This window comes from Rhinolophus sinicus, linkage group LG01, assembly GCF_036562045.2.
Source record: "Rhinolophus sinicus isolate RSC01 linkage group LG01, ASM3656204v1, whole genome shotgun sequence".
NCBI lineage: Eukaryota > Metazoa > Chordata > Mammalia > Chiroptera > Rhinolophidae > Rhinolophus > Rhinolophus sinicus.
In genome coordinates, this window is record NC_133751.1 from 10,441,275 (window position 1) to 10,469,003 (window position 27,729).

A 27,729-nucleotide genomic window follows, 5' to 3' on the forward strand; every position below is an offset into this window, starting at 1 on the left:
TAATCTTTTTCAATTGGCTATTTATGAAGGTAGTAAGAAGACACTTCTGGTAAAGACCAACCGTAAGGGGAATGAATTAATCATTGTTTTCCGTCTCCTCCTTTGAAGAGTTGGGGAGATCTCAGGCTGTTAGAATGTCATGGGTCTTGGTCTTTGGAGATTCATTTTATCCATATAAACCCTGGAAAAGACAGTCACTGAAGCCAAAGTATATTGAAGGTTATATCCCGAACATCTGTGCTCTATGTGGAGTTTTTCTGCGTCCATATCTTAGACTAAAGGTCATCACTCAGGAATTTTGGAGAGCATCTTATACATAATTTCTGTCAAGAATTGGAAAGGGAGGGAGGAAGGAAGAAAGGAAGGAATCATTCCCTTTTCTTGGACATTGTTTTGGCTGTTCATGTAATTTGGGGATAAATCTCTAGCATAAAAAGTTAATAATAACTAGTACAATTTGAAAGAATTTTTTTAAAATGTTTCCTTTCATATAGTCTTCCTAATATATTTTCATTTAGATCACACCATTACTATAACAAAAACTTTTCCTCATTTCCCTTCCATGAAAAAGAAAACCTTATTTTCTTAAGAGAATAATTTGCTATTTTTTATGGTAAAATAAAAAGAAAAGTAGATAGTACAGATTTTAGTGGTAAAATCTTTGGCAAATGATTTTGGTTTATATTTTAATTTCATTCTTAGTATGTCATTATGGTGTTGGCTGTTATTTATTGGCACTAATATTTCTTCTCCTGGTTTTGTATCTTAGATAAATTCTGTTGACTTTTTAAACTTTGATTTACATATATTTAACACTGTTTTTGTTTGGAGCTTGATATCAACAAACAGTATTTACTTTTCTACGTAAAAGAATTTGAGCACCGGCTGTGTGCAAAAAAACAGGTTCCACATTGGTTGCAAAGTTTTACAAATTATAATCCTTCCCTAAAAGATACTTAACTACAGTGTTGTAAAGAAGAAGGCAACTAATAATGTCACATTATGTGCTGTTTCTCACTAGTGGTTCAAATGAAGTGTTAGAATAGTCCAGTGCTGGACCTGCAGCTTCGCTCAGCATCACTTGGGAGCTTTGTTATTATAGGAATGCTGATGCTCAGGCCCTCCCCCAGCCTACTGAATCAGAACTCTGGGGGTGGGGCCTGGCCATATGTGTTTTAACACCCTCTAGCTTGTTCTGCTGTTTGCTAATGCTTGAGGATTACCTAATGAGAAGGCAGAATTACTTCTAGCAGGGGTGATAAGGAAGCCAGGTTATACTTCACTAGTGAATTTTGGAGGGATGGAACTTATGCTGAGTCTTGGTGGATTGGTGATGAATGATGAATCCACACAAATGTAACCAATTATGTTCCAGGTATATTCTGAAAGAACTGGGACTCTGCTTTGGGAAGGAATGGAAGGCAGAGCCCTGAAGTAGTTTGGAAATAGATTGCTTTTTTTCTTTTCTGGGTATTAATGAAAATTATTTATCTGAATGAAATTTTGGGGTGGTTTTGTTTTTGAAAGTAGGTCCTCTGTCTCTGGGCTGGTCATTTAAACATACACAGTTTTGTTTTATGTGGATAAATATCTTTTTGTTGTTGTTGTTAACATACTGTAGCTTGCTTATTTCTGTTTTCCTTCTTTAAAAATGTGTGCTTGGAAAAATTGATTGCAAAACCTCAAAATAGTCATAAAGTCAATAACAGATTTTTCCCCTCTAAGGCTTTTATACTAATTAATGAGATGCTGCTACATTTTTTTTTCTCTTTTAGGGAAAACATAAAACACATAGTAAAACTTCTTGCAAGTATTCGAGCTCTGGATCATGCTACGTCTGTTGCAAGTGACCATAATGTGAAAGAATTTAAGTCTTTGATTGAAGGAAAATAGATCTGTGAGACTGAAAAGCCTATTTGCTTTAATACCATTCCCAGTGTGTAAATTTTGTATATATGTAAAGTTTCTTAAACTGTAAAATACTGATTCTTGTTTTAATACAAAGAACATTATTAATATTCAATACTGTGTCCTTAAATGCGATTTCTTCGAAATGAAAGGAATTCAGACTATTTCTAGGAAGTTTCTGAATGTTTTCCTTACTGCCTGTCATACTTTGTTTACAGAAGTATTTTATATGGTCATTCAAATTAACCCTCAGTTAATTGTTCTCTGTAAATGATGTGTGCAGTGTAAATTGTGTAATTATGCATATATATATTTATACCACCATGGAATTACTTTCGCACTGGAAATTTGTGGTGTTTTTCTACAGAGTAAGCCTTTTAACAGCAGAAAATTATTCAGTAGCAAATTGTCTTAGGGAAATCACTACACTGTTGCAACAAAAGGGCTGGCAAGTGACTATGCGTTCATCACCTTTTGGTTAGCAGTTGCTATCACTAGCTGTGCTGCCTTAAAATTGAGAGTTGAGTGTAGACTTAATCGTTGGGTGAATGGTGAACTTTCTTCCTTGAATCAGCATTACAGTCAAATGTGGGTTTAATGTGAACTCTAAATAATATATGCAACATAGGTTTTTGAACAGAACATCGAAGTTTAATTTTTGGAAATAATAGACCCATAACCTAACTGCATGGTTTGGGGCTGACTGTCCTGTCTCATTCATGGTTTTACTCCCTGACCAGCTTACACGTACATGCATTTGAATTTTAGTAGTCTGTCATTATATTTAAAATCCCACATATGTGAGTTATATATGCAATAAAGAATACGCCTTGCTAATTCTCCACACCCAGGCAGTTTAATACCCATGGTCTTCTATAATGTTTATACCACGTTGTAAATATTCAGAGAACTTGTTTTAAAGTTTATGCTTTCTGATTCTGTGATTTTCAAGAGGAACTTTTGGAAATTAAGGACTACTGTTTGATAATTATATATGTAATTAAGCTTTAGCCAAGCATTAAATTAATTTTTAATTATACTCTTTGTTGTATTTTGCTGGTGACTAATTTTAGAGCATTTGAAATGAGTCTAATATAGTGAGACAATTAACAGGTATATTCTTGGTCAACTGGAATAATATTTAGAACAGTGTCATATGCTCTGATTGCTTTGTCACTTTGATTTTATTGTAGGAATGTGGCTTATCCCTACATACTCATTTTGGATGAAGTTTTTTTGCACCTTAAGTGGCCTACTAAAATGAGAACACTTATTTTCAACTTCAATGAATAAGACATAAAATGGATATATATGTATATGCATGCATATATACGTGTATACATATATACATATGCATAGACATACACATATGTATGTGTGTATATTATATATACATATGTGTGTGTGTGTGTGTGTGTGTGTGTTTAAACATGCACAACATTTGTGCCTTAAATTTGTGTTTCCAAACCCATAGACTGATCACTTCTGTATCTACTTTTAAGGATTCTTGCAGTGAACTTCGGGACTTTTTATCCCATGCAATCCACGAGGCTGTTTTGGTTTCAGGAATGGGTTTGAACACCACACTAGATTTTGATGTGAAGTAAATTTAGCATAGAATCATGTATAAAAGAAGTGGTTCCCATATCTTTTTAAATTGTATTTCTGAAATAGCTGCAGGACATCCTTTCTTAGGAAGGGAACTGTCAAAAGATAAATTCAGTGGGTGACCTTTTAATAAAGCTGAAGTTTTGTCTTTTCAGTTTTCTTCTTTTGGAGCAGTCTTCTGAATTAACTCCAAAATAGGTGAGGAATGGTTTTGAAAATGAAAGTTACTTTATTGGGACAATATAAACTAGTCGTAAAGACTGATTACTGCTGTTGTACCAGGTGATGGTGCCTCACCCGTGTCTCTGTTGATGCCATGATGGCCACTATAATTCCGCCTGAGGGCTTTCTCTTGGCCTGTGCAACGGGCTGAGTGTCCACCAGATAATGTCCCTTTGAGCAGCCCTTAGCCAAAGAAAAGAAGGAGTGGGAGGATGAATGCTCCTCATGTTAGTCCTGGGGAGTGGTCACCAACCGAGATGGCATTAGATACAACAGATTCATTGGTTGGAGCGCCTATTAGGGCAAAAAGGGAGCTGGGAGACTGGGAGAGCCCGAGAGCTGAGAGATCTGAGGTGTGAGGTAAGATGGGACCTGTGTGAAGGAGCAGGGAAAGAATTAAAGGTCTCAGACGAGGGCGCAGGTCTATGGAAGTTTCAGCAAAGTCATTCTTCTGAAGAGCCCCATGTCTCCAGGTGCAGGCCTTCCTTTGTGTCCCCACCACACCGAGTTGGTGGGGATCAGCTCTTGGGGAGTGTGCCTGGTACAACCAAGGGCCCCTGAGCGGCATAATTTCCTGTCTACCCCACCCACTTCCTAATCTCCCAGGAAAACAGGTGTGTTCCGCAGCTTCTCCAAGAGCACTTCTGTTCATTTGAGCATAGTTGCCTGCAGTGATCACCTCATTGCCCAGAATTGGCCCCAAATCACACAATTCTTAAAGCAGTACCTTCCTCATGAGAATATACTAAAATGTGGGATTTCCTTAATTTTTTAAAGCCAGGTTTATTGAAGTATTAATTTATAAACAGTCAAGTTTACTCTGAGTATGTATAATTCAGTGAGTTCTGACAAATGCCCGATTTTTTAAATTTATTTATTTATTTTTATTGGGGAACAGTGTGTTTTTCCAGGTTCCATCAGCTCCAACTCAAGTCGTCCTTCAATCTACTTGTGGAGGGCGCAGCTCAGCTCCAAGTCCAGTCGCCATTTTCAATCTTAGTTGCAGGGGGTGCATCACACCATCCCATGTGGGGATCAAACCAGCAACCTTGTAGTTGAGAGCTCACCCTCTAACCAACTGAGCCATCCAGCTGCCCCTCCCGAAGCTCAGTGGCAGCTCATTGTCTTCAATCTAGTGGAGGGCGCAGCTCACTGGTCCATGTGGGAATCAAACTGGCAACCGTGTTAAGAGATCGCACTCTAACCCACCAAGCCATCCAGTCCTCCCCCCCAATTTTGTTTTAAACGCTAATTTCCCTTGAAATCATGAAACCCTCCTAAAAATGGTCAAATGTAGGGTTGCAAAATACAGTATGAAAACGTAAGTTGCTACATTGTAGTGGTTCTTTATAATTATAAGAACTCTTCTCATCTCTAACATGGTCATAGAGTAAAGGTGTGTTGCCACTCACTGATGACGTCAGACCATTTTGGTCATGTTTCAAGTGAAAATGAGAACAATTAACAATTTCTGCATGTAGTGAGAATCACGAATATGTCAATGTTTGAGAGGCCTCAAACTTCAATAAGACTGTCGTCCTGAATATTTTGGAGATTGCCATCCAGAACTGAAACTCTATGGATATTAAGTGCATGGCTACTGAGAATGGCTTCGACCACCCAGCAAAGGCAGGCAGGCTACCGATCATGTGGGATTGGTAATGTGCGGCACCCGGCCTGCATTGGACCTCTGGGCCCTGCTGATTTGTGACGGCTTTCCCCCAGCCCTGTCAGCCCCAAGGTCAACAGAAGCTTAGAGGTGAGGATCATTCAGTACAAAGACAGTGACGAGCACAGCAGTTCTCCGAATATATACTGTGGTCCCATTAAAAACGATCTTTAGGAAAATGTACCCAATATCCCATGCTTGGTGATTCAGAACACATAGTAAACAATAAAAGGTTTGACATATCCTGTAGAAACCATGTTAAGGTACTTGACAAAAACACTTGAGCCACAAAAGCTTACCTTTTACATTTAACCTTAGGTGTTGAAATTCCAGAGATGCCGGCTGCTTAGGGACTAAGCCAGGTTGAAGAGTGAACGTTCTACAGCTCTTAACAAGAAGCTATCTCTTTCTGTATACTAATAGATCTCTGCAGATCCTGATATAAGTTAGCTCTAGCCTGTGTGACCCGACAAGAAGCTGCTAAAGATAACTGGAGCAGACTGTTAATAGTCTCCAGATTTGCCAAACGTTTTCTAGCATTTTAGATAAGTCAATGCAGACTATAAGGAAAGTGGTAAACATCTGTCAAAATTCATAGTCTTGTAACATATGGTGTAGTGTTTTTTTTTGTTTTTTGTTTTTATGTCATTGGGATAATCATTATTTTTAAATTAATAGATCCTAGCTATGGTTTACTGGGGACATACCTTAGATTGGGCCATGTATAGTCACTATGTGACTTTTTGACCTATATAAATAACAATTGCATGTTTCAACCTGATAGAATTTGCCCACAGGAGAACTAATTTGGTCAAAAATCAACATCTAAAAATCAGGGTGTTTGCCTTCAGTTCGTTGACTCTATGGGAGCTGATATCTGAAGCACCTATCTGGGGCTGTTCTGCTGATCTCAGTTTCTCTCCTGATGAAAAGTCACATAAGCCTTGTATTAGTTGTCTGTGGCTACTGTAACAAATTATCACAAACTGGGTAATTTAAAACAACAAATTATCTCCCAGTCTGTAGGCCAGAAGTTCAAAATCAAGGTGTTGGCAGGGCCATGCTCCTTCCAAAGGGCTCTAAGGAAGACTTCTTCCTGCCCTTTTCCATCTTCTGGTGGCTGATGACATTCCTCGGCTAGTGGCTGCATTGCTCCAATCTTTACGTCTGTTTTCACATTGCGTGTGTGTGTTTCTGTGTGTGTGTGTGTGTGTGTGTGTGTGTGTATCATCTCCCTCTGCTGCCTCATAAGGTCATTGATGATTGCCATTTAGGGCCTACCCAGATAATCCAAATTAATCTCAAAATCTTAATCATTTCTGTAAAGACTTGTTTTCACCGTATTTTAACACTCACACGTTCCATGGATTAGGACATGGATATCTTGGGGGTGGTATTTTGCAGCCTACCATAGATATTACTCATTTTCAAGGGTCAAGAAAGTGTCCGCCCATTTCTGTAGGCCCTTCGGACTTCACTAAGAAATTTGTGTATGCCACTTAACCTGTATTTTAAGTCAGCCCATAGCAAAGACACTCTTCAAATTTGGTGAAAATTTGGCCAGCTATTTCCAAGTGCTGTGATGAACAAGGAAGTATAAAAATAGGAAAGAGAGGACAAGAAAAAGAAGGAGTAACAGTTTTTAAACGTCACTAGTAAAATAGCTGTTGCTGTTTCCAAACCTTGGACATGTGCTTATTTCATGATAGATGGATAAAATGATAAATTTTGAAAGCTATAGCCTTCTATTGACAACTCTATGAATGAGTCCTGCTTACCATTCAGTTTAATTTGAAGAAAGAAGCAGCAATTCAAACCCAGAACCAAGAAACTTTGACTACAATCTCCTTAATCCAAAATTAAAAGAAACCAGGAGTAGGCAGAATACTTGCTTCTAGAAGAGACTAACACCCACACTTCCCTCTCTGAGAAAGAAAGGGTTCCTAGTGTAACTTCACGCAGACACAGGTGTGGAGGAAGGGACCTTAGGTTTGAGGTGGGATAGTTGGGTTTCAGGTTCCAACTACTTGAAATGGAGTAATTCTTAAATTAAACTTTTTGGCTCTTAGTTGTCACAAAAAGCAACTTGCTAGCAATGTACTCAATACCATCAACATCTCTCTGAGAGCCATGACCTTCCATATTTTTTCTGGTGCATAACTCCGGCACTCCTTCGGGGCCACAGAGGTATTATACCTGAAAGGCAAATAAGAAAAATTCTATTCTCACCTACTCCCATGTAGTTTTCTCTATCAAATGCAATCTCCAATTGAAATGGATTCTTCCGGAAAGAAAAATAAGCAATCACACAGGTCAGTAGAGTATCCTAATATGAGTTTAATTCTGAGACTGCTGTCAGTCACCACTACACAGAGCAAAACAGTTTTTCTGAGGAGATAGTACTAAATGAGAGAGAAATCCCTTCCAGTTCTCAGAACTACATCCAAGTGCCTTTGCATAGAAAAGAAGTAGCTTCTTTTCTAATGAGAAATAGCTACTGTAGTATCCTGAAACCAGGGTGGGTTCAACTTCTCTAAAATGAAGAAATGTTAAATCAAGCCACATGACGGGGCCTGGAAGGGGAAATTATTTTGTGCAAAAGGCCAAATTTAAATTCTGCTTTTGCTGTTAAAATTAAAGCTCTAAGGGGAAGAAGTAAAGGAAAAGCAAAGGCAAGAGGAACCAGTTTCTCAGAGGGCTGGGTTCTTCAGGTTTTCGATTCCTTTTGGCCCTGCAGGTTTTAACTTCATTCTCATATTTAGATATATTAAGGAAACAGAATGAAAAGTCTCGAACACTGATAATAGCTAGGAAGCATGATTTGCTGCAATATGAGGATAAGGTGAAAGTTATTAGATTCCACGGTTGGCAAAAGCTGTCCGCCATTCAGGGACAATCCGCTGTCGGGGCCTCGGTGCAGCCAGCCATGTTTTCACTCAATCTTGAGATCCTGGGTTGTGACTTCCCCCTCGCCACCATGGGTACAGCTGAGCACTCCTTCCTATGGTAGTCCTGAGAGCTCCAGAACACACCAGGAGAAAAGGCAGCTAACAGAGTTGTTCCAAAGCAGGCATTCATTTTCCTTCCTGCCACCCACTCAGAAGCTCAGCAGAAGAGCGCGGCGCCGTCCGCGGACAGACACCATGGACAGCGCTTCAGGCGCCGCCTGGTTGGCCCGCGTGCTGACTCCCCGGAACCCTCCCCCAAGTCCGTCAGGCCCGGTATGGGCGGCTGGGGGTGGTCCTAACACCCATCTTGGGTGCGTACCAATACTCAGCTCCCAGAGCTGTTCCCCAGAGTCCCTGACGTCCCGGGGGACGGTTGGGTAGCTCTGAAGAGCCCACGCGAGGGGACCAGGGAGGCCGGATCCTCCCTCTCCCGGCATCCCCAGCGGTGGGACCTACAGCTGCAGCCTGGGGACTCGCCACCCGAAGCGAAGGTCGCTGCGCGTGGTGGCGGCGGGCAGTCCCCACCTGCACCTGGCTTACAGGGCGGCCCGGAGTGGGCGGGGCCTGCCGCCTAGCGCCCCGCCCTTTCCCCCGCGAAGGGCGGATCTTCCGCCCCCGCCCGCAGCGCAATGCGGAAGAGATGGGCCTGCTGGAGCGGAAGTGACGCTTCCGGCGGCTGTGGCGGCAGCGGCTGCGGGAGAAGGAGGAGGAGGAGCCGGAGGAAGAGGTGAGCAAGCCGGCGGGGGGGCGGGGAGCGGCCGCGGCCAGACCCACCGAGAGCCGGGAGCGCGGGCGGGCGCTTCCTGAGGCAGTCTCCGCGGTCGCAGCCTGGGAAGGAACGGTGAGGGGCGACCGCGGGCAGCCGGGGTCCGGGAGAGCGGGCGGGGTTGTCTGGAGACCACGGGTTGCGCGGGGCGCCGCGTCGGCCGGGGGGCTGTGGTGACAGCAGCTGTCAGCCTGCCCGCGGGAAAGGAACCGAGTCGGTTTGGGCGCCGGTTGGGAACCGAGTCTTTTCTGGCGCATAATGGACGGATTGGGCTGCTCGGCGCCTCGGTCCCCCTGGGAAGGGGCCGCTCTCCCGGGCGATCGACTGCCTGCGACCCCCGAGGATGCCTGGTCGGGTCCGTGTCCCGAGTCGTGACTCTTCCCGGGTGGCCATTCATATTTACGATCTCCCGCCTGCCGTCCCCCGGCCGGCGGTGGCCTGGAGCTGTGCGGGTGGCGGCGGTAACCTGTGCGGCTTCCCTAGCCCTTCGCCGCCGCCCGCGGGAGACCCTGTGGTGTCAGATAATCCTTTCCCTCCTCCCGCCGCGAAGGAGCTTTGAACCAGCGTCCTTAACCTTCCCTCCCACCTCCTCTCCTTTCCTTCCAAAGGAACGGCTTGAAGTTTCCGAATTGGTTCCCTTTCCCCGTAGTGTCAAATACTGAAGCAGGAAACTGATAAACAACTCCGAACGAAATAGGCTCAAAATTTTTCCTTTCGGTAAACATAAAGTAAACGGGAAACTCATCTTAACCAAACCGTTCATAGACTTAGAGTGATAAAACCTCGTCTTGCCCTGCCCAGAGAATTGGTGGCTTTTCTTTCCTCTCTTGCTTTTTGGTAAAATTAAATGACGACTTATCTTTTGGAATAAACCATTCTCTTTCTGAGCGCTCGTTTTCCACCCCCCACCCCTCCATCAAAATCTGGCAGGCAGGGACTTCTGGATGCCGTGCAGTCCTTGCTGCAGAAGAAAACATAAGCTTCATTTGCTTGGTTTTCCCAGGGCTGCCTCTGAAGAAAGGAGAATGGCGTTCAGCAAAGGATTTCGGATCTATCACAAATTGGATCCCCCACCTTTCAGTCTCATAGTGGAAACTAGGCATAAGGAAGACTGTCTCATGTTCGAGTCTGGGGCTGTAGCCGTGCTGTGTAAGTCATCGGTTAATAGTGCAACTGATCGTGGTCTCTCTTTTGATTTGGAATAATTCAGATTAAACCATTTTGTTAAAGACCTTGATCACCCCCTTAACTGTATTTCCTCTAGCAGATTATGCCTTTATTTTCTTTTAATCAAACCTTATTTTACTTTAAACTTGAATTTTCTTTTCTTCCCCCTGCTGCAGCTTTTTGTTGGGGGTGGGAGAAGATGCACGTTTTGGTTACAGGTTTTTCCGTTGTGCGTTCTTCTGTTTCTGAAAGTAAATCAATCTTTCCAAAAAAATATTGCTGCAGCTCATATCACATCACATATACCTATAAAATGGCTTGCTTGGCATTTATACTGTAATGAACAGAATTTCTTATTGGTCAGTGATAGTGATGAACTATAAGAATATTTATCTATCTAATATTTTGGGAGTGTCTTATGGTGAGGACTTTGTTTTTTTTTGAGAGAGTTGTAAATAATTTCTAAAATCTTGTGGGATATATGATTGATTTCATATTATTAATATTTTAAAAATCATTTTGACAATCTGTTTTAAAGAAAAGGACTACTGCACCACACCACACACAAAAAATAGTAGACTAGTCAGTATGGTTTGGGTTATTTTGTGGGCAAATGGTTGAAATTAAAAATAAAAGCGTTAACTTGCATATTACTTTTCTTTCTTAATAAAAGATTTTGGCAGATAAGTCCAGTTTGGGGTTATTTGAAATGTGATTGTGCTTTCAAAAACTTTGTAGTGATAGCTACTTGTTATTTATCATGTTTTTGTTATGTAGGGGCACACAGGAAGGAGCTATATGTGTTCTAAGAAGCAAGTATTAATAGTATAGATTATCCTCAATCAGTATGGACTTAATTCATTTAAACCATTTTTTATACTTAAATAAACCAAAATATAACTTGGCTGTGACGTTAATTTGCATACTATTTGTTAATACTACAAATATAATTCTTTTTTTTTCCTCCCCTCTGTTTGAATCCCATTATTATTTTTTTTTATTAGTTTCAGGTGCACAAAACAATGTAATAGTTAGACATTTGTCATTTATATCCCTCACACTGTGTCATTTCCCCTTCCCCCTTCCACTATCCCTCTGACATCACCTACAGCCTTTACATTTCCTCTGTCTCTATTCTTAATGCTGTACTCCACTTCTTGTAACTATATATATAATTGTAGTTGACATTCATTATTGTTCAGCTTCAGCTTCAGGTGTACAGTGCAGTGATCAGGCATCTACATCATCCCTAAGGTGGTCTCCCTAACGAGACAAGTGTCCATCCGATACCCTACAGAATCTTTACAACATTATTGATTACATTCCCCAAATTGGCTTTCATATCCCCGAGGCAATCTTGTGGTTACTGACTACTTTCTAATCCCCTCGCCTTCCCCCTTATCCCCACCCCCGCCTCCCATCTAGCGATCCTGTTTTTCCTCTATGTGTCTGAGACTGTTTCTGATTAGTTCATTCATTTATTCTTTTCTTTAGATTCCACATAATATAATTCTTAATACTGAAGAATTTGTAATTAAAAATATTTTTGGGAAAAGGTTTAAATTCAGCTGCTTGTGTTTTTTGATGACATTACTCAATTTCCTAATTTTTCTAAATTCTAAATTTTTTTTTAAATTGTGGTTACTGGTAATAATAGGGTTCCAAATTTTCAACTACATGCATTACCTATAGTTATTAGGGTTATTGCTATACTTTACCCCAAGGTCAGAAAACCTAAGGATAATCATACTTCCAAACCTCCAGTAGCCCTCTTTTATGCCAAAAAGCGATTAAAAAAAAAAAAAAATCCCTGAACCATCCATTTTGACATTAACATTGATTTTTGAGGAAAAAGAATATCAAAGATAGTGTCTTAACTATTAGGTTGGTGCAAAAGTAATTGCAGTTTAAAGGGTTAAAAATTGCAAAAACTTTTGCACCAATCTAATATTTATTAATTCTGTTTATTTTCATCAGATTTAGACTATGTAAGTAACTCTCTCAAGAGAAAAAATGTTTGACTATTGCCTCTCTGTAAAGCTAGCATAAATGGATGTATAATCTCTTGAGAATGTTATTAGCTTTCCTATTATAAACTTTACAGCGATACTTAAAATGTTAATGTTTAAGAGCTAATAGACCTTTTTATAAATCATTTGACTTATAAAATTAATTTAACTTTCAGTTTGGAGTGATACCAAGGTGTGTACTGTGTTGCAGAGTGTTCATTTTAAAACCTTCATGTGTTTAAAATGCTTGCTATATTCAGGGAACTGTGCTTGGAAGATAATGAGGTGTTCTCTGTATCTTCAGCAATCCCAGCCTCTTGAATTTCAATGCATCCTGCATGTTAATCTATCAGAAGAATCTCCTAAAACATTTTTGATATTAAGCAGAAGTATAACCCCCTTTTTCAATAAGATTAAGTTCAAACTCCACAACGTGCTAATCAAGGCCTTCCATGATTTGGTCCTACCCTGTTCGTCCAGTGTTGATCTCCTTTAAGGAGACTCTGGTGTTTCCTCAGTGCTTTCCGAAAGTACCATGCTTTTCCCAGCCTTCATCATGCTGTTCCTTGTTATGCCCTTTCTCCAAGACTGCTAGGATACTTTTTCTACCTTTCCAGTCCAAGTGTTCTACTGGTCTTCTTCCTTCATGAGAGTCCACCACCCAGCTCCTCTAGCTCACTCACGTATCTTCCTTCCCTTCCTTTTGTAAAACTTAGTCTGTATCAAAGATGAACACTTTTTACATGCTGGTTTTGTTGCTCTCTACATGCTTGTATGCAGGTATTTTTCTTGAAAAGGAGATAATGAAAGCGACTAGCAGGGCTCAGTCTTCATGTACCAAGGGCTTATGATTACAGGCTCTAGTTGCCCCGGTTTAAAGAGTAAAGTTAAAAAAAATTAGACATCTTGGGCAATACCCATTGTTGAGGATTAGCAATCACTTAATTTTCTTGGCTTATGCCAGAGTGCCATGAGATACTCAACATGAAATCTTATCTTTCATATTATTAGCACATATCAAAAAATGGGGCATAAGTGAAAATACAATGAAAGGCATCTCAGATGGTGGATCCTCTGAAGGACTGAGTGCTCACTGATCCAGCCTCAGGACTCAGTCTTTAAGTCGCTAGGATTCTAAGCTTAAATCAGTCATGATGCTGTGACTAATTCAATCAGTGAGCCAGTGGTTTTCAGCCCTGCCTACCCATTATAATCATCAGGGGAGGTTTTACAAATACTGGGGCCTGGGCTCCAGCCCCATGAAACATTCGTTTATAATTAGGTTTGGATGGTAATTTCTGATCAGAATTTATGTAGGGCTGTCTATGATAGATTATGGGATAACTTTTAGCTTGCAAATTTTATCCAAAATAACCGTGTTTCCAGAATCATAATGTTATTAGTGCCTTTTATGGAGTCAATAATGAGTTTTTTGAAACCCTCCGCCTGAACCAAGTGCCATGGTCCTGTAACACTTTTAGCAGAGCGCTTTCGCATCACGTGGCACTGTGTTTAGGTATTTGGATGCTGTTCTCCTTGAGGAAAAGGCTCATGTCTTAATACCAATCTTTGTTTCCCGAGTGCTTAGTACAGTGTTTTACTCGTACTTGTTGAATCCATGGTTATTAAATAAATGGCACGGGAAAAGACTAACCTAAACTAGATTTCAAAGTTGACAAAAATGCAATATTCTGTACTTGAAAATATGATACTTTTTCCTATCAAATGTATTTCCTGTTTTTAAAACATTGCTATTTGACTGAACTGCTGATATAGAAGATGTATATTATATATTGTTTGGATTTGTTTCTGAAAAATCCTAATAGAAATAACTATAACCATATTATTAAGGTCTGTGAAATGCCAGTTAAAATTGGTGAATATTATTCATGACTTCTATAAATAGTATTAACAATTGGCTTTAAAAATACTTTAAATGGAAAGTAATTTCATTATTGTTTCTTTTATTGCATTTATTTATTAAAAAACCTGAAACATTCTTATCCTTAGATAAGTTAATATGTGTTTTCATAGTGTACCCATTTTTAGTGTTACTCATTTTTGAAAATAATTATTAGTCCAGAAAAATATTCAATTAAACTCAAAATTGGATGTGTACGGAGCAGTGGTTCAGTGTCGCAAGTGGATACTCCATGATTAGTATCTGGACCAGTGTAAGCAGCAAGCGTGATATGGCCAGCAAATTATAACACTACAGATTTTTTATTGGAAACTAATTTATTAAGAGACAAAAGAGGACATCTATTAGTTTTGTGTAGGGTTTAGTTTTCCTATTTTTTCTACAGTTTCAGACACAACAAGACAGTGGGAGGACAAGTAACCAGTCAGACAGATACATGCATTAAATTCGCAAGCTATCTCATTATTTTTCAAACCATTTTCTGCTTCAGTAAAGGTAAATAATTTACCCTTTACTGCATAATTAAAGGGAAAGTCAACACATGGGAAATGGGGGATGATTCTAAAAACAGAACTTATGGATTACCTGTTTAAAAGATGGGGATATATGGTGTGTAAATTCCTCGTAAAGTTAGAGCTTTTGCTCTTTTTAAATACCACATGGTAATAAGGATTACTTGCTTTTATCTGTCTGGTAGTAAGATTATTTTCAGGCTTTCCAAGTAGCATGATTTGAGTCAAATTAGCAACCAAATCATGTACTTTAATAGACAGCAAAGACATGCCACTTAGTTTTACTCCAGGTTGTCAATCTGAGTTTGTCTACCTAATTTTTTTCTTTTATCATGGAAATATGAGCCATAAATCTATAGGATAGTATCCTGGACTGGAGATCTTTGTCACGGAATCTGAAGTATCCCTCCTTTTCTATGAAACTGCATATTTTAAAGGAATAATAATAGTGCCATTTACTGGAAGCTTCCTCTGCCAGTCACAACATTAAGCCAGAAGTTTCTAAACTTCATTGTTTCATAGAATCCTTGGTGTCTCATTAAGTTTTTCACAGCACCCCAAGGCCACAGTTCTGTTTATTAAATAGGTCCAAATAATAAATATTTCTGTTCTAACAACTTTAGTAGGTATTTGAAAAAAGTAATGCAAACAAGTTGAAAATACTTCATTTCCTTTGTAAACAACCACAGTTATTTACTAATGGGATGTGTCTGCTTGGTGAGTATTGGACAGCTTCTCAAACCTTGGACTCAGATTGCACAGTGCTACCCTCATTTCCTGTACTGCATGGATTTTCAAATGGTACTTGCTTAGTATCACAGCAATCACTGAAAACCCAGCTTCAGAAAGATGGAATGTCACCAGAGGGCTATACTGCAATCTAATGTCAAGACTCTGAACCACATCAAGCTAATAGTTTGGGCAGTGTCCAGCATACGTTGACTATCTCCATGTTTCCTTCAACTCAGAATATCTGGCAGGTCTCCTGGGAGTTTGTTGACGTGTCATGGAGCATCTCAGTATACTGTTTAGATGTGGCATTAGACATGCTTTATTTCATTTAATTCTGTGGGTTTTGCTTTTATCCGGTTTCACAGATGTGGAAATTTAGGCTTGGAGAGATTAATGGCTCCAATGACATAGTCTTATCATTTGATCTTTTCTCACTGTAATTATTATTTGTGCTGGTGTGAAGGTGGTGGTTATTATCTTGGTGGTTCGAGAATGAAGAGTGAAAAGAAATGCCAGTGGAAGACTAAAGTTAGTAAGAGTGAAATTGGTAGCATTTTCTAATGAGGGAAGTGTCAAACTTGCTGTGGTTTTGCCTATAAACTATTAATATATTGGAGAGGAGACATGGTTTGATTTAGAGTGGGTCACTGAAAACAAAAGTTTCTTGCTGGGCCAAGTTAAATGTCAGGTTGTAGAATTTTAAGTGACAAGTGTAAGTGATGATGACAAGCAGTGTACATAGTTTTGTTTCTTGTTGTTGTTTTTTTATTGCCAAATGCTGCCAGTCAGCATGATTGCCCTTTAGTTAAGTTGCAGTATCCTTTCTTTTTTTAAGAAAAAGTTTCAAGTAGAGGGAAAAAGTGAACTTAGGCGGAAATGATGAAATTTAGACTTGTTATGTATCACTTTATGTTAGGGTTACAAAAGTTCATTTTCGTTTTGTAAATAATTTTTGGAATGTTCATATTTAATAGACATATCTTAAATGTCAACTTAAATATCAACGCTTTAAAAAAGAATCAACTTCACTCTTCCATTTTGAGCCAGGATTAGCCTGTTAAGGTGGGGCCAAACTAGTAGTTCCTAATGCTTTTATTTTTTTTACCACTTAACTTTACTATGAGGAAATAAAAAGTGAAGACAAAATTTCTCTTTTCTCTCTCACTGAACAGTAAAACGCCGTTCTGTGACTTTTTAGTACACGATTTCAGGTCTGTCAGAGGTTCAAAACGTGTCCTATAAGATATAACTAGCCCAGAACTATAACAGGATGTTTTCTTCTGACCATGATGGTGTAACAGTACCCAGAGTTACCCTTCTACCTTAAATAACAGCAACAACAAAACGAATTATATGAAACAGTTTCAGACGTTGAACAATAGGCAGCAGGAGACACTGATCCCTGAGAAGGGAAACAGACGAGGTGAGCCTTGTGGTGGCTCCAGCTTACTACCTGCAGAGCTTCTAGGCTGCACCTCCTGGAGGATGAGCCCAAACAAAGCCTGCAGTCGCCCAGAGTTGAGGAGACAGAGGAGGGACTTTGGGGGAGCCATGGCAGCTAGAATTCTCAGGGCTGCACAGAGAGCACCAGAAATGTGTAGAGGGTTCCACCCGAGACCTCGGCTGAATACTGATCAGTGCCAATCTGTGAGGAAGCTACCAGAGGCAGGGAAAGAACCACCAGGAAGGAGCAGGAAGAAAAATTCCTGGAGCTCACACACAGCTGGGGAGAGTTCATGTTCTAAATAACCAGGATGAAGAAATCTTGTTAATACTTGGGGAACTGGTTTAATACTCAGAAGGGTATATTGCTTCAGTAGTGGGGCAGAGTAGCCTTCAACTAAATGCTGCCCTGGTTCTGCCTGACATTTTAAAAGCAAGACCCAAAGGGATCAAACTGTTTCCAAAAAACTTAACTTTATCCCAGAACAAAGTTTAAGAATATAGGAATGAAAAATATAAAAATACATATATCCAGCATTCAACTCTGTAAAATTCACAATGTCTGGCATTCAATTAAAAATTACAATGCATGAAAAGAAGCAGGAAAATAACACCCCATAATGAGGAGAAAAGTCAATCTGCAGGAGCAGATGCTAAAAGTAATACACAAAAACATTAAAACAGCTATTAAAAATGTGCTCCATATGTTCAAGAAGTAGAAGAAAGAATGAGTATATTAAGGAGAGACATGAAAAAATGTGAAAAGCTCAAACTTGTAGAAATGAAAAGAACAGTATCTGAAATGAAAAAATACACTGATAGGGATTAATAGATTAGACACTGCAGAATAAATGTGATGAATTTGAAGATATAATAATAGAAATAACCCAAAACAAAACACAGAAAAAAGACATAAATAAACAGAGCATCCGAGGGCTGTGGGACAAGTTCATATGGCCCAACATATAAGTATAATTGGAATCCTAGGAGAAGCGGTTGGGGTAGAGAAATATTTGAAGAAATAACAGCTGACAGTTTTCCAAATGTGATGAAAACTATAAATCCACAGATCCAAGAAGCTACAAGTAAATGAACCCCAAACAGAAGAAACATGAAGTAAACTATGTATATCCAAATACACAATCAAATTGGTTAAAACCAGTGATACAGAGAAAAATCTTAAAAACAGCTCTAGAAGAAAATGATATATGTACAGAAGGAAAAAGATACAAATGGTAAACTTTTCTTTAGAAACAATCCAAGCCAGAGAACATAGAACATATTAAAGTACCTAAAGGAAGAAAAAAAAACGGGGCCATCTCAGATTCTCTACCTAACCACAAAGAAAGATGATGTAAAGACTTTTTCAGATATTCAAAAGCTGAAAGAATATGAACCAATTATAATGGGTAGGAGTTTAAATAGCATTGCTTTTCTTTGCATCTTGTAACAACGTTTTTAAAAACTCTGAGGTGATAAAATCTGAATCAGTGAAATTTTGTTACATAGTTTGCATAGAGTGGAATGGACTAGTACAGTGTGGGTTAGCCTTGTAATTAGAGTGCCAAAAGGAGGTATAAGTTTAAAAATTGCATATCATATTTTTATTGGTGACAAGCAAATTTAAATTTGCTTGAGTTTTTTTAAATAAGAATTTGTGTTTTATCTTTTTCTACTAAAATAGATTTTGAAAGTGTGAATCGCTGTTGTTCCTCTGTAGTGTTACATAATATAAGCACATGCATTCACCTTGGAGTGCATTTCATAGCTACTGAACTAGTCAAATTACTCCAAGTAAATTTGGCATTTGGAGAGACTAACTCTTCTTGGTCAATTGGACACTAATTACCCTTCAGTTCTGGTTGAAAGAATTTATATGCCCTTTAAATTCCTAGATGGTCTTGAGATAACGAAGTCAGTGAAAAGAAAAAATAGGAAAAAAATACTTCTTATTAAATTATTGGCTTAAACATTAAATATTTCTATAATATATATTGGATGTTATACTTATTAAAATACGCTTCCATTTTATTATTGTCATATATAACTTTTTATATATAAAGTATATTTACCTGTATAAACTAGCTCTTAGTAGTAAATATTTATTATGGGTTGTGTTTCCTTCTGTTTACTAGTAGACCATAGGATTGCTGTAGTCTGTTGAATCCCTCACTGAAATGTAGTTAGACAAAGTCTTCTTATTCTGTGGACCAGGGCGAAGCACAGGCAGGATGAATCTTATAATTAAGTAAATTCTTAGCTGGTTGGTTGTACATGAGTGCTCATCAGCGGTCTGTCCTTGGTCGGCATCAGGGATGTGTCTTTGGCCTGTCTTGTTCATCAATTTCATCATTCTCTCGGAGAATGGGGACAAGTACAGTTATAGACATTGCAGAGTTGTGTGGGATTGATACAGAGCTGGGTACAATAATTATTTATTTTGGAGGACACAATTGAAATCCATCTTTTTCAAACTGAGATAATGGGCTAGAACCCACAAAATGAAAATGTTCTTCCCCTCGCAGTGGATCAAGTTGAGTTTTGTGTCCATTCGTGATCCAGCTGCTATGGCTATAGGGATATTGTGTGCTATTTGAATCAGGCAGGTGACGGAGAAAAGAAGGTAAAAATTACTGTGATTGTCTGGGTTCCCGCAGTCCCCCCATCTGTACGGTGGCTACACAACAAGGAGGGGTTGGGATAGATGCTGGGTCGGTGGTCGCCTGGATCACTGCATCCCTTCAAGCCTGCTCTTCCTTCTTCCTTCTCGTCGCAGTGGGTTCCCTCTACCCACCTATACCGGAACCTAAGAATCATCCTCCACACCTCCTCTCTCACTTCACACATTCACTCCATTACCAAGTCCAATCAACTCAACTCTTGATTTCATTGAGAATCCATGCAGTTCACCGTTTTAGCTGGTTCTACCCCAGTCAAGCCACTGTAGTCCCTTTCGCAGGCCGTTGCCATAGCCTTCTTAACTGGTCTCCTGCTTCTGCTCCCCCTGCCCAATCTCCAGTCTTTTTAAAAACACAATTTAGTTCATATTATTCCCTTGCTTACTCTACACTGATTGACCACTGAACTTAAAATCAAACTCTTTAAAATGACCTGCAGCAAAATCGATTCCCAGCCTCGCTCTTCAGTCTTACCCTGTTTTACTTGGTTTCTGTGTTCCAGCCACACTGGCCTTTTAGTTCTGAATGTACCAAATTCTTTCTGGTCTCAGAGTCTTCACATATGCTGTGCCTTCTGCTCAAATTTTTATTTTTAGAAATAAACGTATTCACACATGTAGAAAAGTACATAAATCATAAATGTACAACTAGATGAATTACTACAGTGAGCTTACCCATGTTACCACTACCAGGATGAGAAATAGAATATTATTACCAGCTTTCCAGAAGATTCCCTCATGTTCCTTCTCATTTATTATCTCCGTCGTGATCTACAAAGGTAATCACTCTTCCAACTTCTTACATCACAGATTAGTTTTATGTGGTTTTCAACTTAACGTAAATGGAACCATTGTATTGTGTCCAGCTTCCTTCAGTGTTACACATGGGAGATCCTCCAGGTTGTAGCATATGACAGTAGTTTGTTAATTTTTATTGCTATGTAGCCTTCCGTTGTGTGAATATTCCAGTATTTGTTCTGTTGACGTTTCCCTGATTTCTAGTTTTTCCTATTACGAATGACACTAGTGTGAACCTCCTTGTAGACGGCTTTTGGTGCACATATGTACGCATTTCTGTTGAATATATTCTTAGGAATGGAATTGCTGGGTCATAGGATACTTGTATGTTGCCTAAAACATTTTTAACTCCACTTTTCATTTGGCTAACTTCCCATTAATTCTTCAGGTTTCAGCTTAATGGTTACTTCTACAGGCAGGCCTATTCTAACTACCATCCTCCCCCTACAAACAATTCTAAATCAGGTCCTCTTGTTGCCGTCTATTGGCACGCCGTCATAGTACTTAACATAATTAATAATTCTGCCTTTGTGTGATTATATAATGCCTGTCTTCCTGCTAGACGTTATTGGGGCACTGACTTTTTTATTCCTATGTTCTTGTACGTGGTAGGCATTCAGTAAATACTTGTTGCAACAATGAGTGAAAGGTTATTTTTGTTATGCATTGTCACCAAGATTGAGTGTTTAGTTTATATAGAACATACTATAATTTGGATAGTTTAATGTCTTTCAGCTGGATTTTTAGTTATTTAATTATACAAAGAAAACCTTTTCCTTGTAAAATAATATTTCTCTTTATGTATGACGAAATGCAGAGGCTTTACTGCCAGCTGGTTATATGCTCTTGGATGAATCACCTAACCTCTAGTGTTTTCCTTCTGAAAATGAGCAGCTTGGACTGCGTGGTCTCAAGGATCCTCTGACTGGAGGCCCTCTGGTTCTACCCCCGAGTGCTGCCTACATGCAAATCAGCTGACCACAAACCATGCTGCGTGCAACCACAGGCAAATTGTGATTCTAGGAAGAGCAGCCTAATTTGTAACCCCGTTTTCACATTCTTGCTGACGTTCTTTAGCTTGGTCTTCACTATCAGCTAAGAAAGACAGGCTGTTCCCCATCTGGGAGGTCTGAGCCGCAGCAGAATGTTGCCGTTAGGGAGCAGGGTCTTCATTGGGCAGCTTAATGATTAGTTTGAATTACTGTAATTCATCAGAAGTTAGAGAATCACATTTAAATTTAATCTTCAAAATCACATTTAAGTTCAAAACAATTTTGTTTCTTTTCATTCAGATGATGGAGTTAGCAATGCAAGTGTGATCACCGTGTAACAATTATTCTGTTTAATAAGCCTCTGTTTTAGAGTCACAACTCATGAAAATCAAGAAATAAGTGTATGATTATGTTTTATCTGAATTTCTATAGTTGGATCTTATACTTCATTATTGGCCTTAAATTCTAATTTAAGGCCATGAGAAGGGTGGGTGTAACACCTGAGAAGGGAGGGTGTAACACCAACAATGCTGGGTAATGCCAGTTATGTCCTATGTCATAGTGCTAGAAAAGTAAGCCACTCCAGCAAAAAAGGATGTCAAATACTGTGATAGAGAACAATTGATGTATTTATACTCTGAGTGTTTTTTATCGGTTATAAATAGATCATCTCTACAGCTTCAATTTTCATTACTTCCTCATAGCTAAAATAGCAAACGTAGGTTAGGCCTGCCTACAGTCATGAATTTGTTCAGTTAAAAGAACTTTGAAAACATGCACTGAGCTAAAATAATGAATGAGTCAAGTTATCGAAATTAAGTTGTAGGATAGAACGACTTCATGGTTTCATGTCGTTTTGACTATTTCTTAACCTCTTCTGTCATGAGCAAAGGTGAGCTCATTTTCCAAGGATAGTTTCAACCTTAGGATCAATGTAAAGAAAACATTTGTGACAGAATACAGTAGTATTTACCCTTCCTGGAGTCCCCAGTCTGGAATTGTCAAGCCTTCTTCTTTCCCAATTTATTGTATATTTTTTATTTGATGACTATGTGACAGCCTTGGGAAGAGCAGGCTGCCGGGCCACGCTGAGGCTGTAGGACTTACTGCTCCCTTTCGCGTTGTAAAAGTTCAAATGCCCATTGAGCTTTTGACAAAGCTACCGCTGGTCCGGGGTAATTGGAGGAAAGTTCCTTTCCGATCACTTAGAATTCCAGTAGCCGCACTTCTCTCACTGACTGGACAGAGTTATCCTGTCTCCTCTCCTTTGAAATTTATCCAGTATCCCAAAGAATGGTGTCAGAATAAATTTTTTTTATCATTTTATTTTGGGAAGTAGCAAACATGCATCAAAGAAGAGTGGACAGTGTCACTGACTCCCCTGAATTTGTCACCCAGACTCCATGATGGTCAGCTCATGGACCCTTGTGTTTCTCTGGATCCCTGTCCACTATCTGCCCCTCCCTGCTTATTTGAAGTAAATCTCAGGCATCATGTAATTTCATCCATAGATATTTATATGAGAATAAATGCTTATAGCACATACTTTATTTTGCTTCAAGTTCTGTTCTATGACCTTATTCACATTCATACAGTCACTAGGAGTAGAATCAGAGGGCCTTCATATTATTAGTTCCAATGATGTGAAGATATGTTTAAAAATACAGCGATAATTGTAGATTTGATATATAAAATAGTTTTGTGTTCTCAGGAAATGTTTGTTCACATTAGCTTGAAAACTCAAGAAAAGATTTAAGGCATGAATGAAAGATAGTGTTGATTGTGACATGGGAAGAAGAGTTTTCCCCTTTAAGCTATTAAGGGAGTTGGATACTATTTATTCCTGACGTATTATGGTAATAACTTCAGAAGTTGGGCTTTACCTTAGTTTAGGTGTTTAATGGGTAAGCTAAGGTACAGACCTCCTTACCTTAGTTGAACTGCTAAAGATCTTGATTGGTTCAGAATTACTCCTAAAACAAAGGTCTTCTTGGACATTCATACCTGCTTGTGGTTAGAAATCAGTTACAAGTAAAAAGAAAGGTTTGTTTCTCCTACCATCTTGTTTGTTTAATAACACCAACACGAACAGGAGAAAAAAAATACAAATGCCTTTACAAAAAGCAGTCTATTCCCCTCATTGAAAGCACAGTAGATACCTTGAAAGACTACACTTCTGTATCACCATGTCCCCTGAACTTTCATTTCCGCTCATTCTTTTACTTTGTTTTCCTCTGAGCTCTCCGCATACCCTACCACTTAATAAACTCCACCAGTCTGTCTGATGGTTTCTTAAGCTCAGATTCAGTTTATGTATCTTGGCAGGAATATTTCAGATGTAGTGCTGGGTTCTTCCATTGTGTCCTGTCTGGGCACACACAGACTTGTCCCATTCCTGTTGGTATTCACTTCGATGGCCTGGTTGAGTTGGTGTCTGTGAGGCCTCTGGCAGACTCTGTTTTCCTTTATAACTGATGTATGTTTTGAGGGGAGGAACTTTGAGACTAGGTAAATATCCCATTTCTCATCAAACTTTCAAGTTATAGGCTTATTCAGTGGATGATATTCTGTCACTCTTATAATTTATTTTGATGCTTGAATTGTCCCCAATTTCTCCTACAGAAGTCCCTTCAAGCTGGCTTCTGCATTTTTGTGACATGTCTCCATTATTTTGTGAATGTTCCTGCCCTGGGCCTGGAATCAGCCATTTCTCCCTGGGGTCCTCCTTCCTTCTGGTGGAGAATGGTATGAGAATGCAAGGTCTGGGTGCTAGGTGTGCTGATTGCTTCAGGAGTATTGCCGACCCCAGGTGCTGTCAGTGGGTAGAGCTAAGGAGAATATGTAAGTCTGTATGTATACGTATACATAGTTATACGCACCCATTTATATCTATATCTTTTTGTCTGTCTATCTAGAAAACTGTGGGTTCAAGCTGGTAACTCCAGTACCAGTCAACACTGCAGCGTGCATCCTAGTTCTCTCTTTCCATGCTTGCACGCCCCTGTCTGACAGTGGGAAACCTGGCTGCCATTTTCGCTGATCCTTCTGTGTGCTCAGCCACTCTCCTGTGACCACTGCAGCCTCCTTCACCACACGGTACTCTCCTCAGCCCACTGGGGCTCTAGCACCCTGCCCGCCTTCCCTCTAGTGCACCCTGCCCCCCAGCACCCTTCTCAAGCTCCAACACACCATGCCAGGCAGCTCCCAACATCCCTCGGGGGCACCACCTCCTCACCCCATTCAGATGTCAGTGGCTCAGGCCAGCCTGTCCCTCCTGCCAAGTGGATGCTCCCTTTCCCCGCCTCTGGCTTCAAATCCATGCACAGGGCATCCTTCTTATTCTGCCTGGGCTCTGACAGCCTGCAAAGAACCTCCCTCTGTTCTACCCCAAACCTTTGAAGCATATGTGGAAGAATAGGAAAACGTTTACAGCCCTTGACATAAGTAGTATGTAGGAAAACAGTGTCTAGATTTTTCTCTTACGAAATTGGAAGTGTCTGGAGTTAAGAGTGCACATGGCTGTGAATTCCTTCACCGATTCATTGAACATACAATCAGGGAACTGCCGAGTGCCGGGCACTGAACTGGGCCCCGGGCATGAGGCAGTGCACTAGACAGCCCCTTCCTTCCCTCCTGAAGCTGCTTTCTCTGACTCTGGCTGTTCACACTTAGACACATTAGTAACAATTTAGTAACCTCTCTAAGCCTGTTTCCTCATGTCAAATGGAATTCGTAGTAATTTTGCTCATGAGGTTGTTGTAAAAATTGAATAATGCATGAAAAATATACAACCCAGTGTTGGTTACTCTCATAATCATTACAGAAATAATATACAAGTACCTCACCTGAAACATTATTGATCACTCTAAAAATGATTCAGTATTTTGAGGGGAAACCAAAAATCATTGGCAGGGAAAATGACATCTCATCTACTCTTTCAGTTATTTTTCCTTTCCTTTAGCATACTTTATCCAAGAATATGCACTTTAGTTTAAATTGTGTGCATCTGTCCTATTTCCTGAGTCTCAGAATATAATACAAAAGTGTTGGTAACCAGGCAGAATGACATTTGTTTGCATGTTTGAATCAGGTGACAGTCTAATAGATGGGTCTTCATTGGGCCTGAGAGACATGGTATATTCACATATTTGAAGCACAGTTATTGAAAAGGTAATTATTATGCATTATTTGAAGAAAGAACATTTTGTTGCATGGTAATTGAAGACTTTTTTGTTTTCTAAGGGAAGGTGATATTTAATATTAAAAATATATTTTCTTTGTAGCTCTTACTAGCTGCTGGTATATGAACCCAAATGATGGTTTTCGCTGAAACTGATACATGTAGTAATATCTATGTTACTATATTAGCAATGGTATTTAAATATATATAGCTTGTAACCTGTAAAACTAGAATGACATTTGTCCTGGAAGCCGTGTTTTCTATCATCAGAGACATAACAAGTCTCCTAATGTGTTAGGGGTAGGCAATCCTGTTCTACTTTATAAAATATAATTAAAATTTATGTTGTGATGTTTTATATTTGTGTGACTTATTATTGAACCTTAGGAGTAACGGTTCTATAAACATAATAGTAACAACAACAACTCTAGGAATGCAGAATGAAATGCAAATCCCCATAACGAATGGCCTGGTGAAATATTCCCCTCTCCCTAGTTTCACACTGGGTGGTTCGAGAAAGGCCTACACTTACTGATGAACGTACTAGAGAACTGGCACAGTATCAGCTAATTGAGTGATTGAGTCACTTACCCTTAGCTGTGCTGCCAACTAGCAGAGCACAACTCGTGAAGGCAAAAGTGGGATGAATAGGACTAAGGCTTAAGAGTGGATGGTCTGAAAAGAGTGGAAGCAGGCAGGGCAAGTGAGATGATCTGTAGAATCCCACGGAAGGGCTCTGAGGCAAAGGAAGAGATTTCTAATGCCAAGTACTGGGAGGATTGCGCAACGCAGTAGGCTGAGAAGATCGCCCCTTTGTTGGCAATAAGACTGACAAGAAGTGGGAAGGCAGGAGGATCTGCTTACATGCTTTGCTGATGCGGACACAGCCCATAGGCACTGCACTTCTGTATCGTAGATGAACGAGGAAAGGGAAAAGGGAACAAGGAGTGAACCAGTCAGCCAGTAGGTGAGTTGGGGGGTTGGAGTGAGAGTGGAAGAGGGAGGGCAGCAGAGAAGGAAAGAAATCGGAAAGGAAAGAATGAGAATCTAGATTTGCAGACTTGAGAATGTGTACTTTGTAATTGTCCGTTGAGATACTAGCTATTTATATTTCTTTGGTTCATTGTCAGATTTTTACTGAGTGTATCTGCTGATAACTAGGAAGATTTTTTTTTCCCTTAAAGTTTCAGGATTTGTTTTGTTTTTTCTTAATAGAACAACCACAACAGCCTGCCCTAGGGAAATGATTCTGTGGGCTATATTCATTAGCAAGGTAACATTAATTTTATAGCGGAAAAAATAAGACAAAGGCCAGACTAAGACTTCCTGTTCCTGAGCTAATAAACGTTGTAGTCATTAGCTTTCATTATTTAAGTGTTTTGTCAGTCTTCTATGTGTCACCCACTAGTCTCAGTGTCAGGGATAAAAGGATGAATAGGACAGCGTTGCTGCCTTGAGGAAACAGGCTGGCTTATGGGAAAGACAGGTGATGAATGAGCACATACAAACTGCTTTGGCAGCATAAAGAGGGAGCTCTGAAAGCACTGTGCTGGAGAAGTAAAGAAAGGCTTCCAGATAGTCACCTCTGCCTGTGTTTTTATAAGATGAATAGAATTTTGCCAAGAGGCAAAGGTTGGGTAGGGCCTTGCAGACCGAAGGCTAGATTGCTGTGCAAAGGCACACAAACGTAAAAGAGCATGTTTGGGCAATAGTCAGAGAGTTTAATGTGATTAGAACATAGGATGCAAGGAGTGGAAGGAAGCAGTGGGTAATAAAAAATGCAACAGAGTATGTTGAGGCGATATTCTAGAGGATTCCTTGTTAGGGAGTTGGGTGTTGTCCTATAGGGGATATCATAACGCAGTGTGGGTGGTACTGAGTACAAGTGGGCAAACAGATCGCTGGGGGAGAGAAGAAAATTCAAAAACAACCCCAGAATATATGAATAGTATTAAAGGTGGTACTTCAGATAAGTGGGGGAGGATGGATTAATAGATGGGGCCAGAACAATTGGTTAACTCTTTGGGAAGAACAGTTAAGTTACCAGTTTGGGAAACTATTTTATGTAATACATTTATGTTAAGAATATCAGATTTAGATTTAGAAATTTTTGGTTGAAACTCCATCTTTATAGCTAAACAGAACCTGATGTTCCACGTCATATTTCTTACCCTACA

The 27,729-nt window shown here is 39.6% G+C and overlaps 2 protein-coding genes across 21 annotated transcripts in view; both read left to right on the forward strand.

The window, feature by feature from the left end:
• The window catches only part of PAXBP1 (PAX3 and PAX7 binding protein 1), a 30,874-nt gene extending 28,851 nt beyond the window's left edge, over nucleotides 1-2,023 (forward strand). The window contains exon 18 of the mRNA XM_019730202.2: nucleotides 1,776-2,023. Coding sequence (XP_019585761.2) covers nucleotides 1,776-1,893 — 118 coding nt within the window. The 3' untranslated portion in view covers nucleotides 1,894-2,023. The remainder of the gene's footprint in view (nucleotides 1-1,775) is intronic.
• Nucleotides 2,024-8,926: 6,903 nt separating this feature from the next.
• The window catches only part of SYNJ1 (synaptojanin 1), an 82,401-nt gene continuing 63,598 nt past the window's right edge, over nucleotides 8,927-27,729 (forward strand). For 16 of the 20 annotated variants that reach the window (XM_019730194.2, XM_019730182.2, XM_019730187.2 and 13 more), the window contains exons 1-2: nucleotides 8,927-9,082; nucleotides 10,125-10,270. In XM_019730194.2, coding sequence (XP_019585753.2) covers nucleotides 8,985-9,082; nucleotides 10,125-10,270 — 244 coding nt within the window. In that variant the 5' untranslated portion in view covers nucleotides 8,927-8,984. Of the gene's footprint in view, nucleotides 9,197-10,124; nucleotides 10,271-27,729 lie in introns of all 20 variants that reach the window. The other 4 variants (XM_074326033.1, XM_074325993.1, XM_074326018.1 and 1 more) reach the window with 1 other exon arrangement.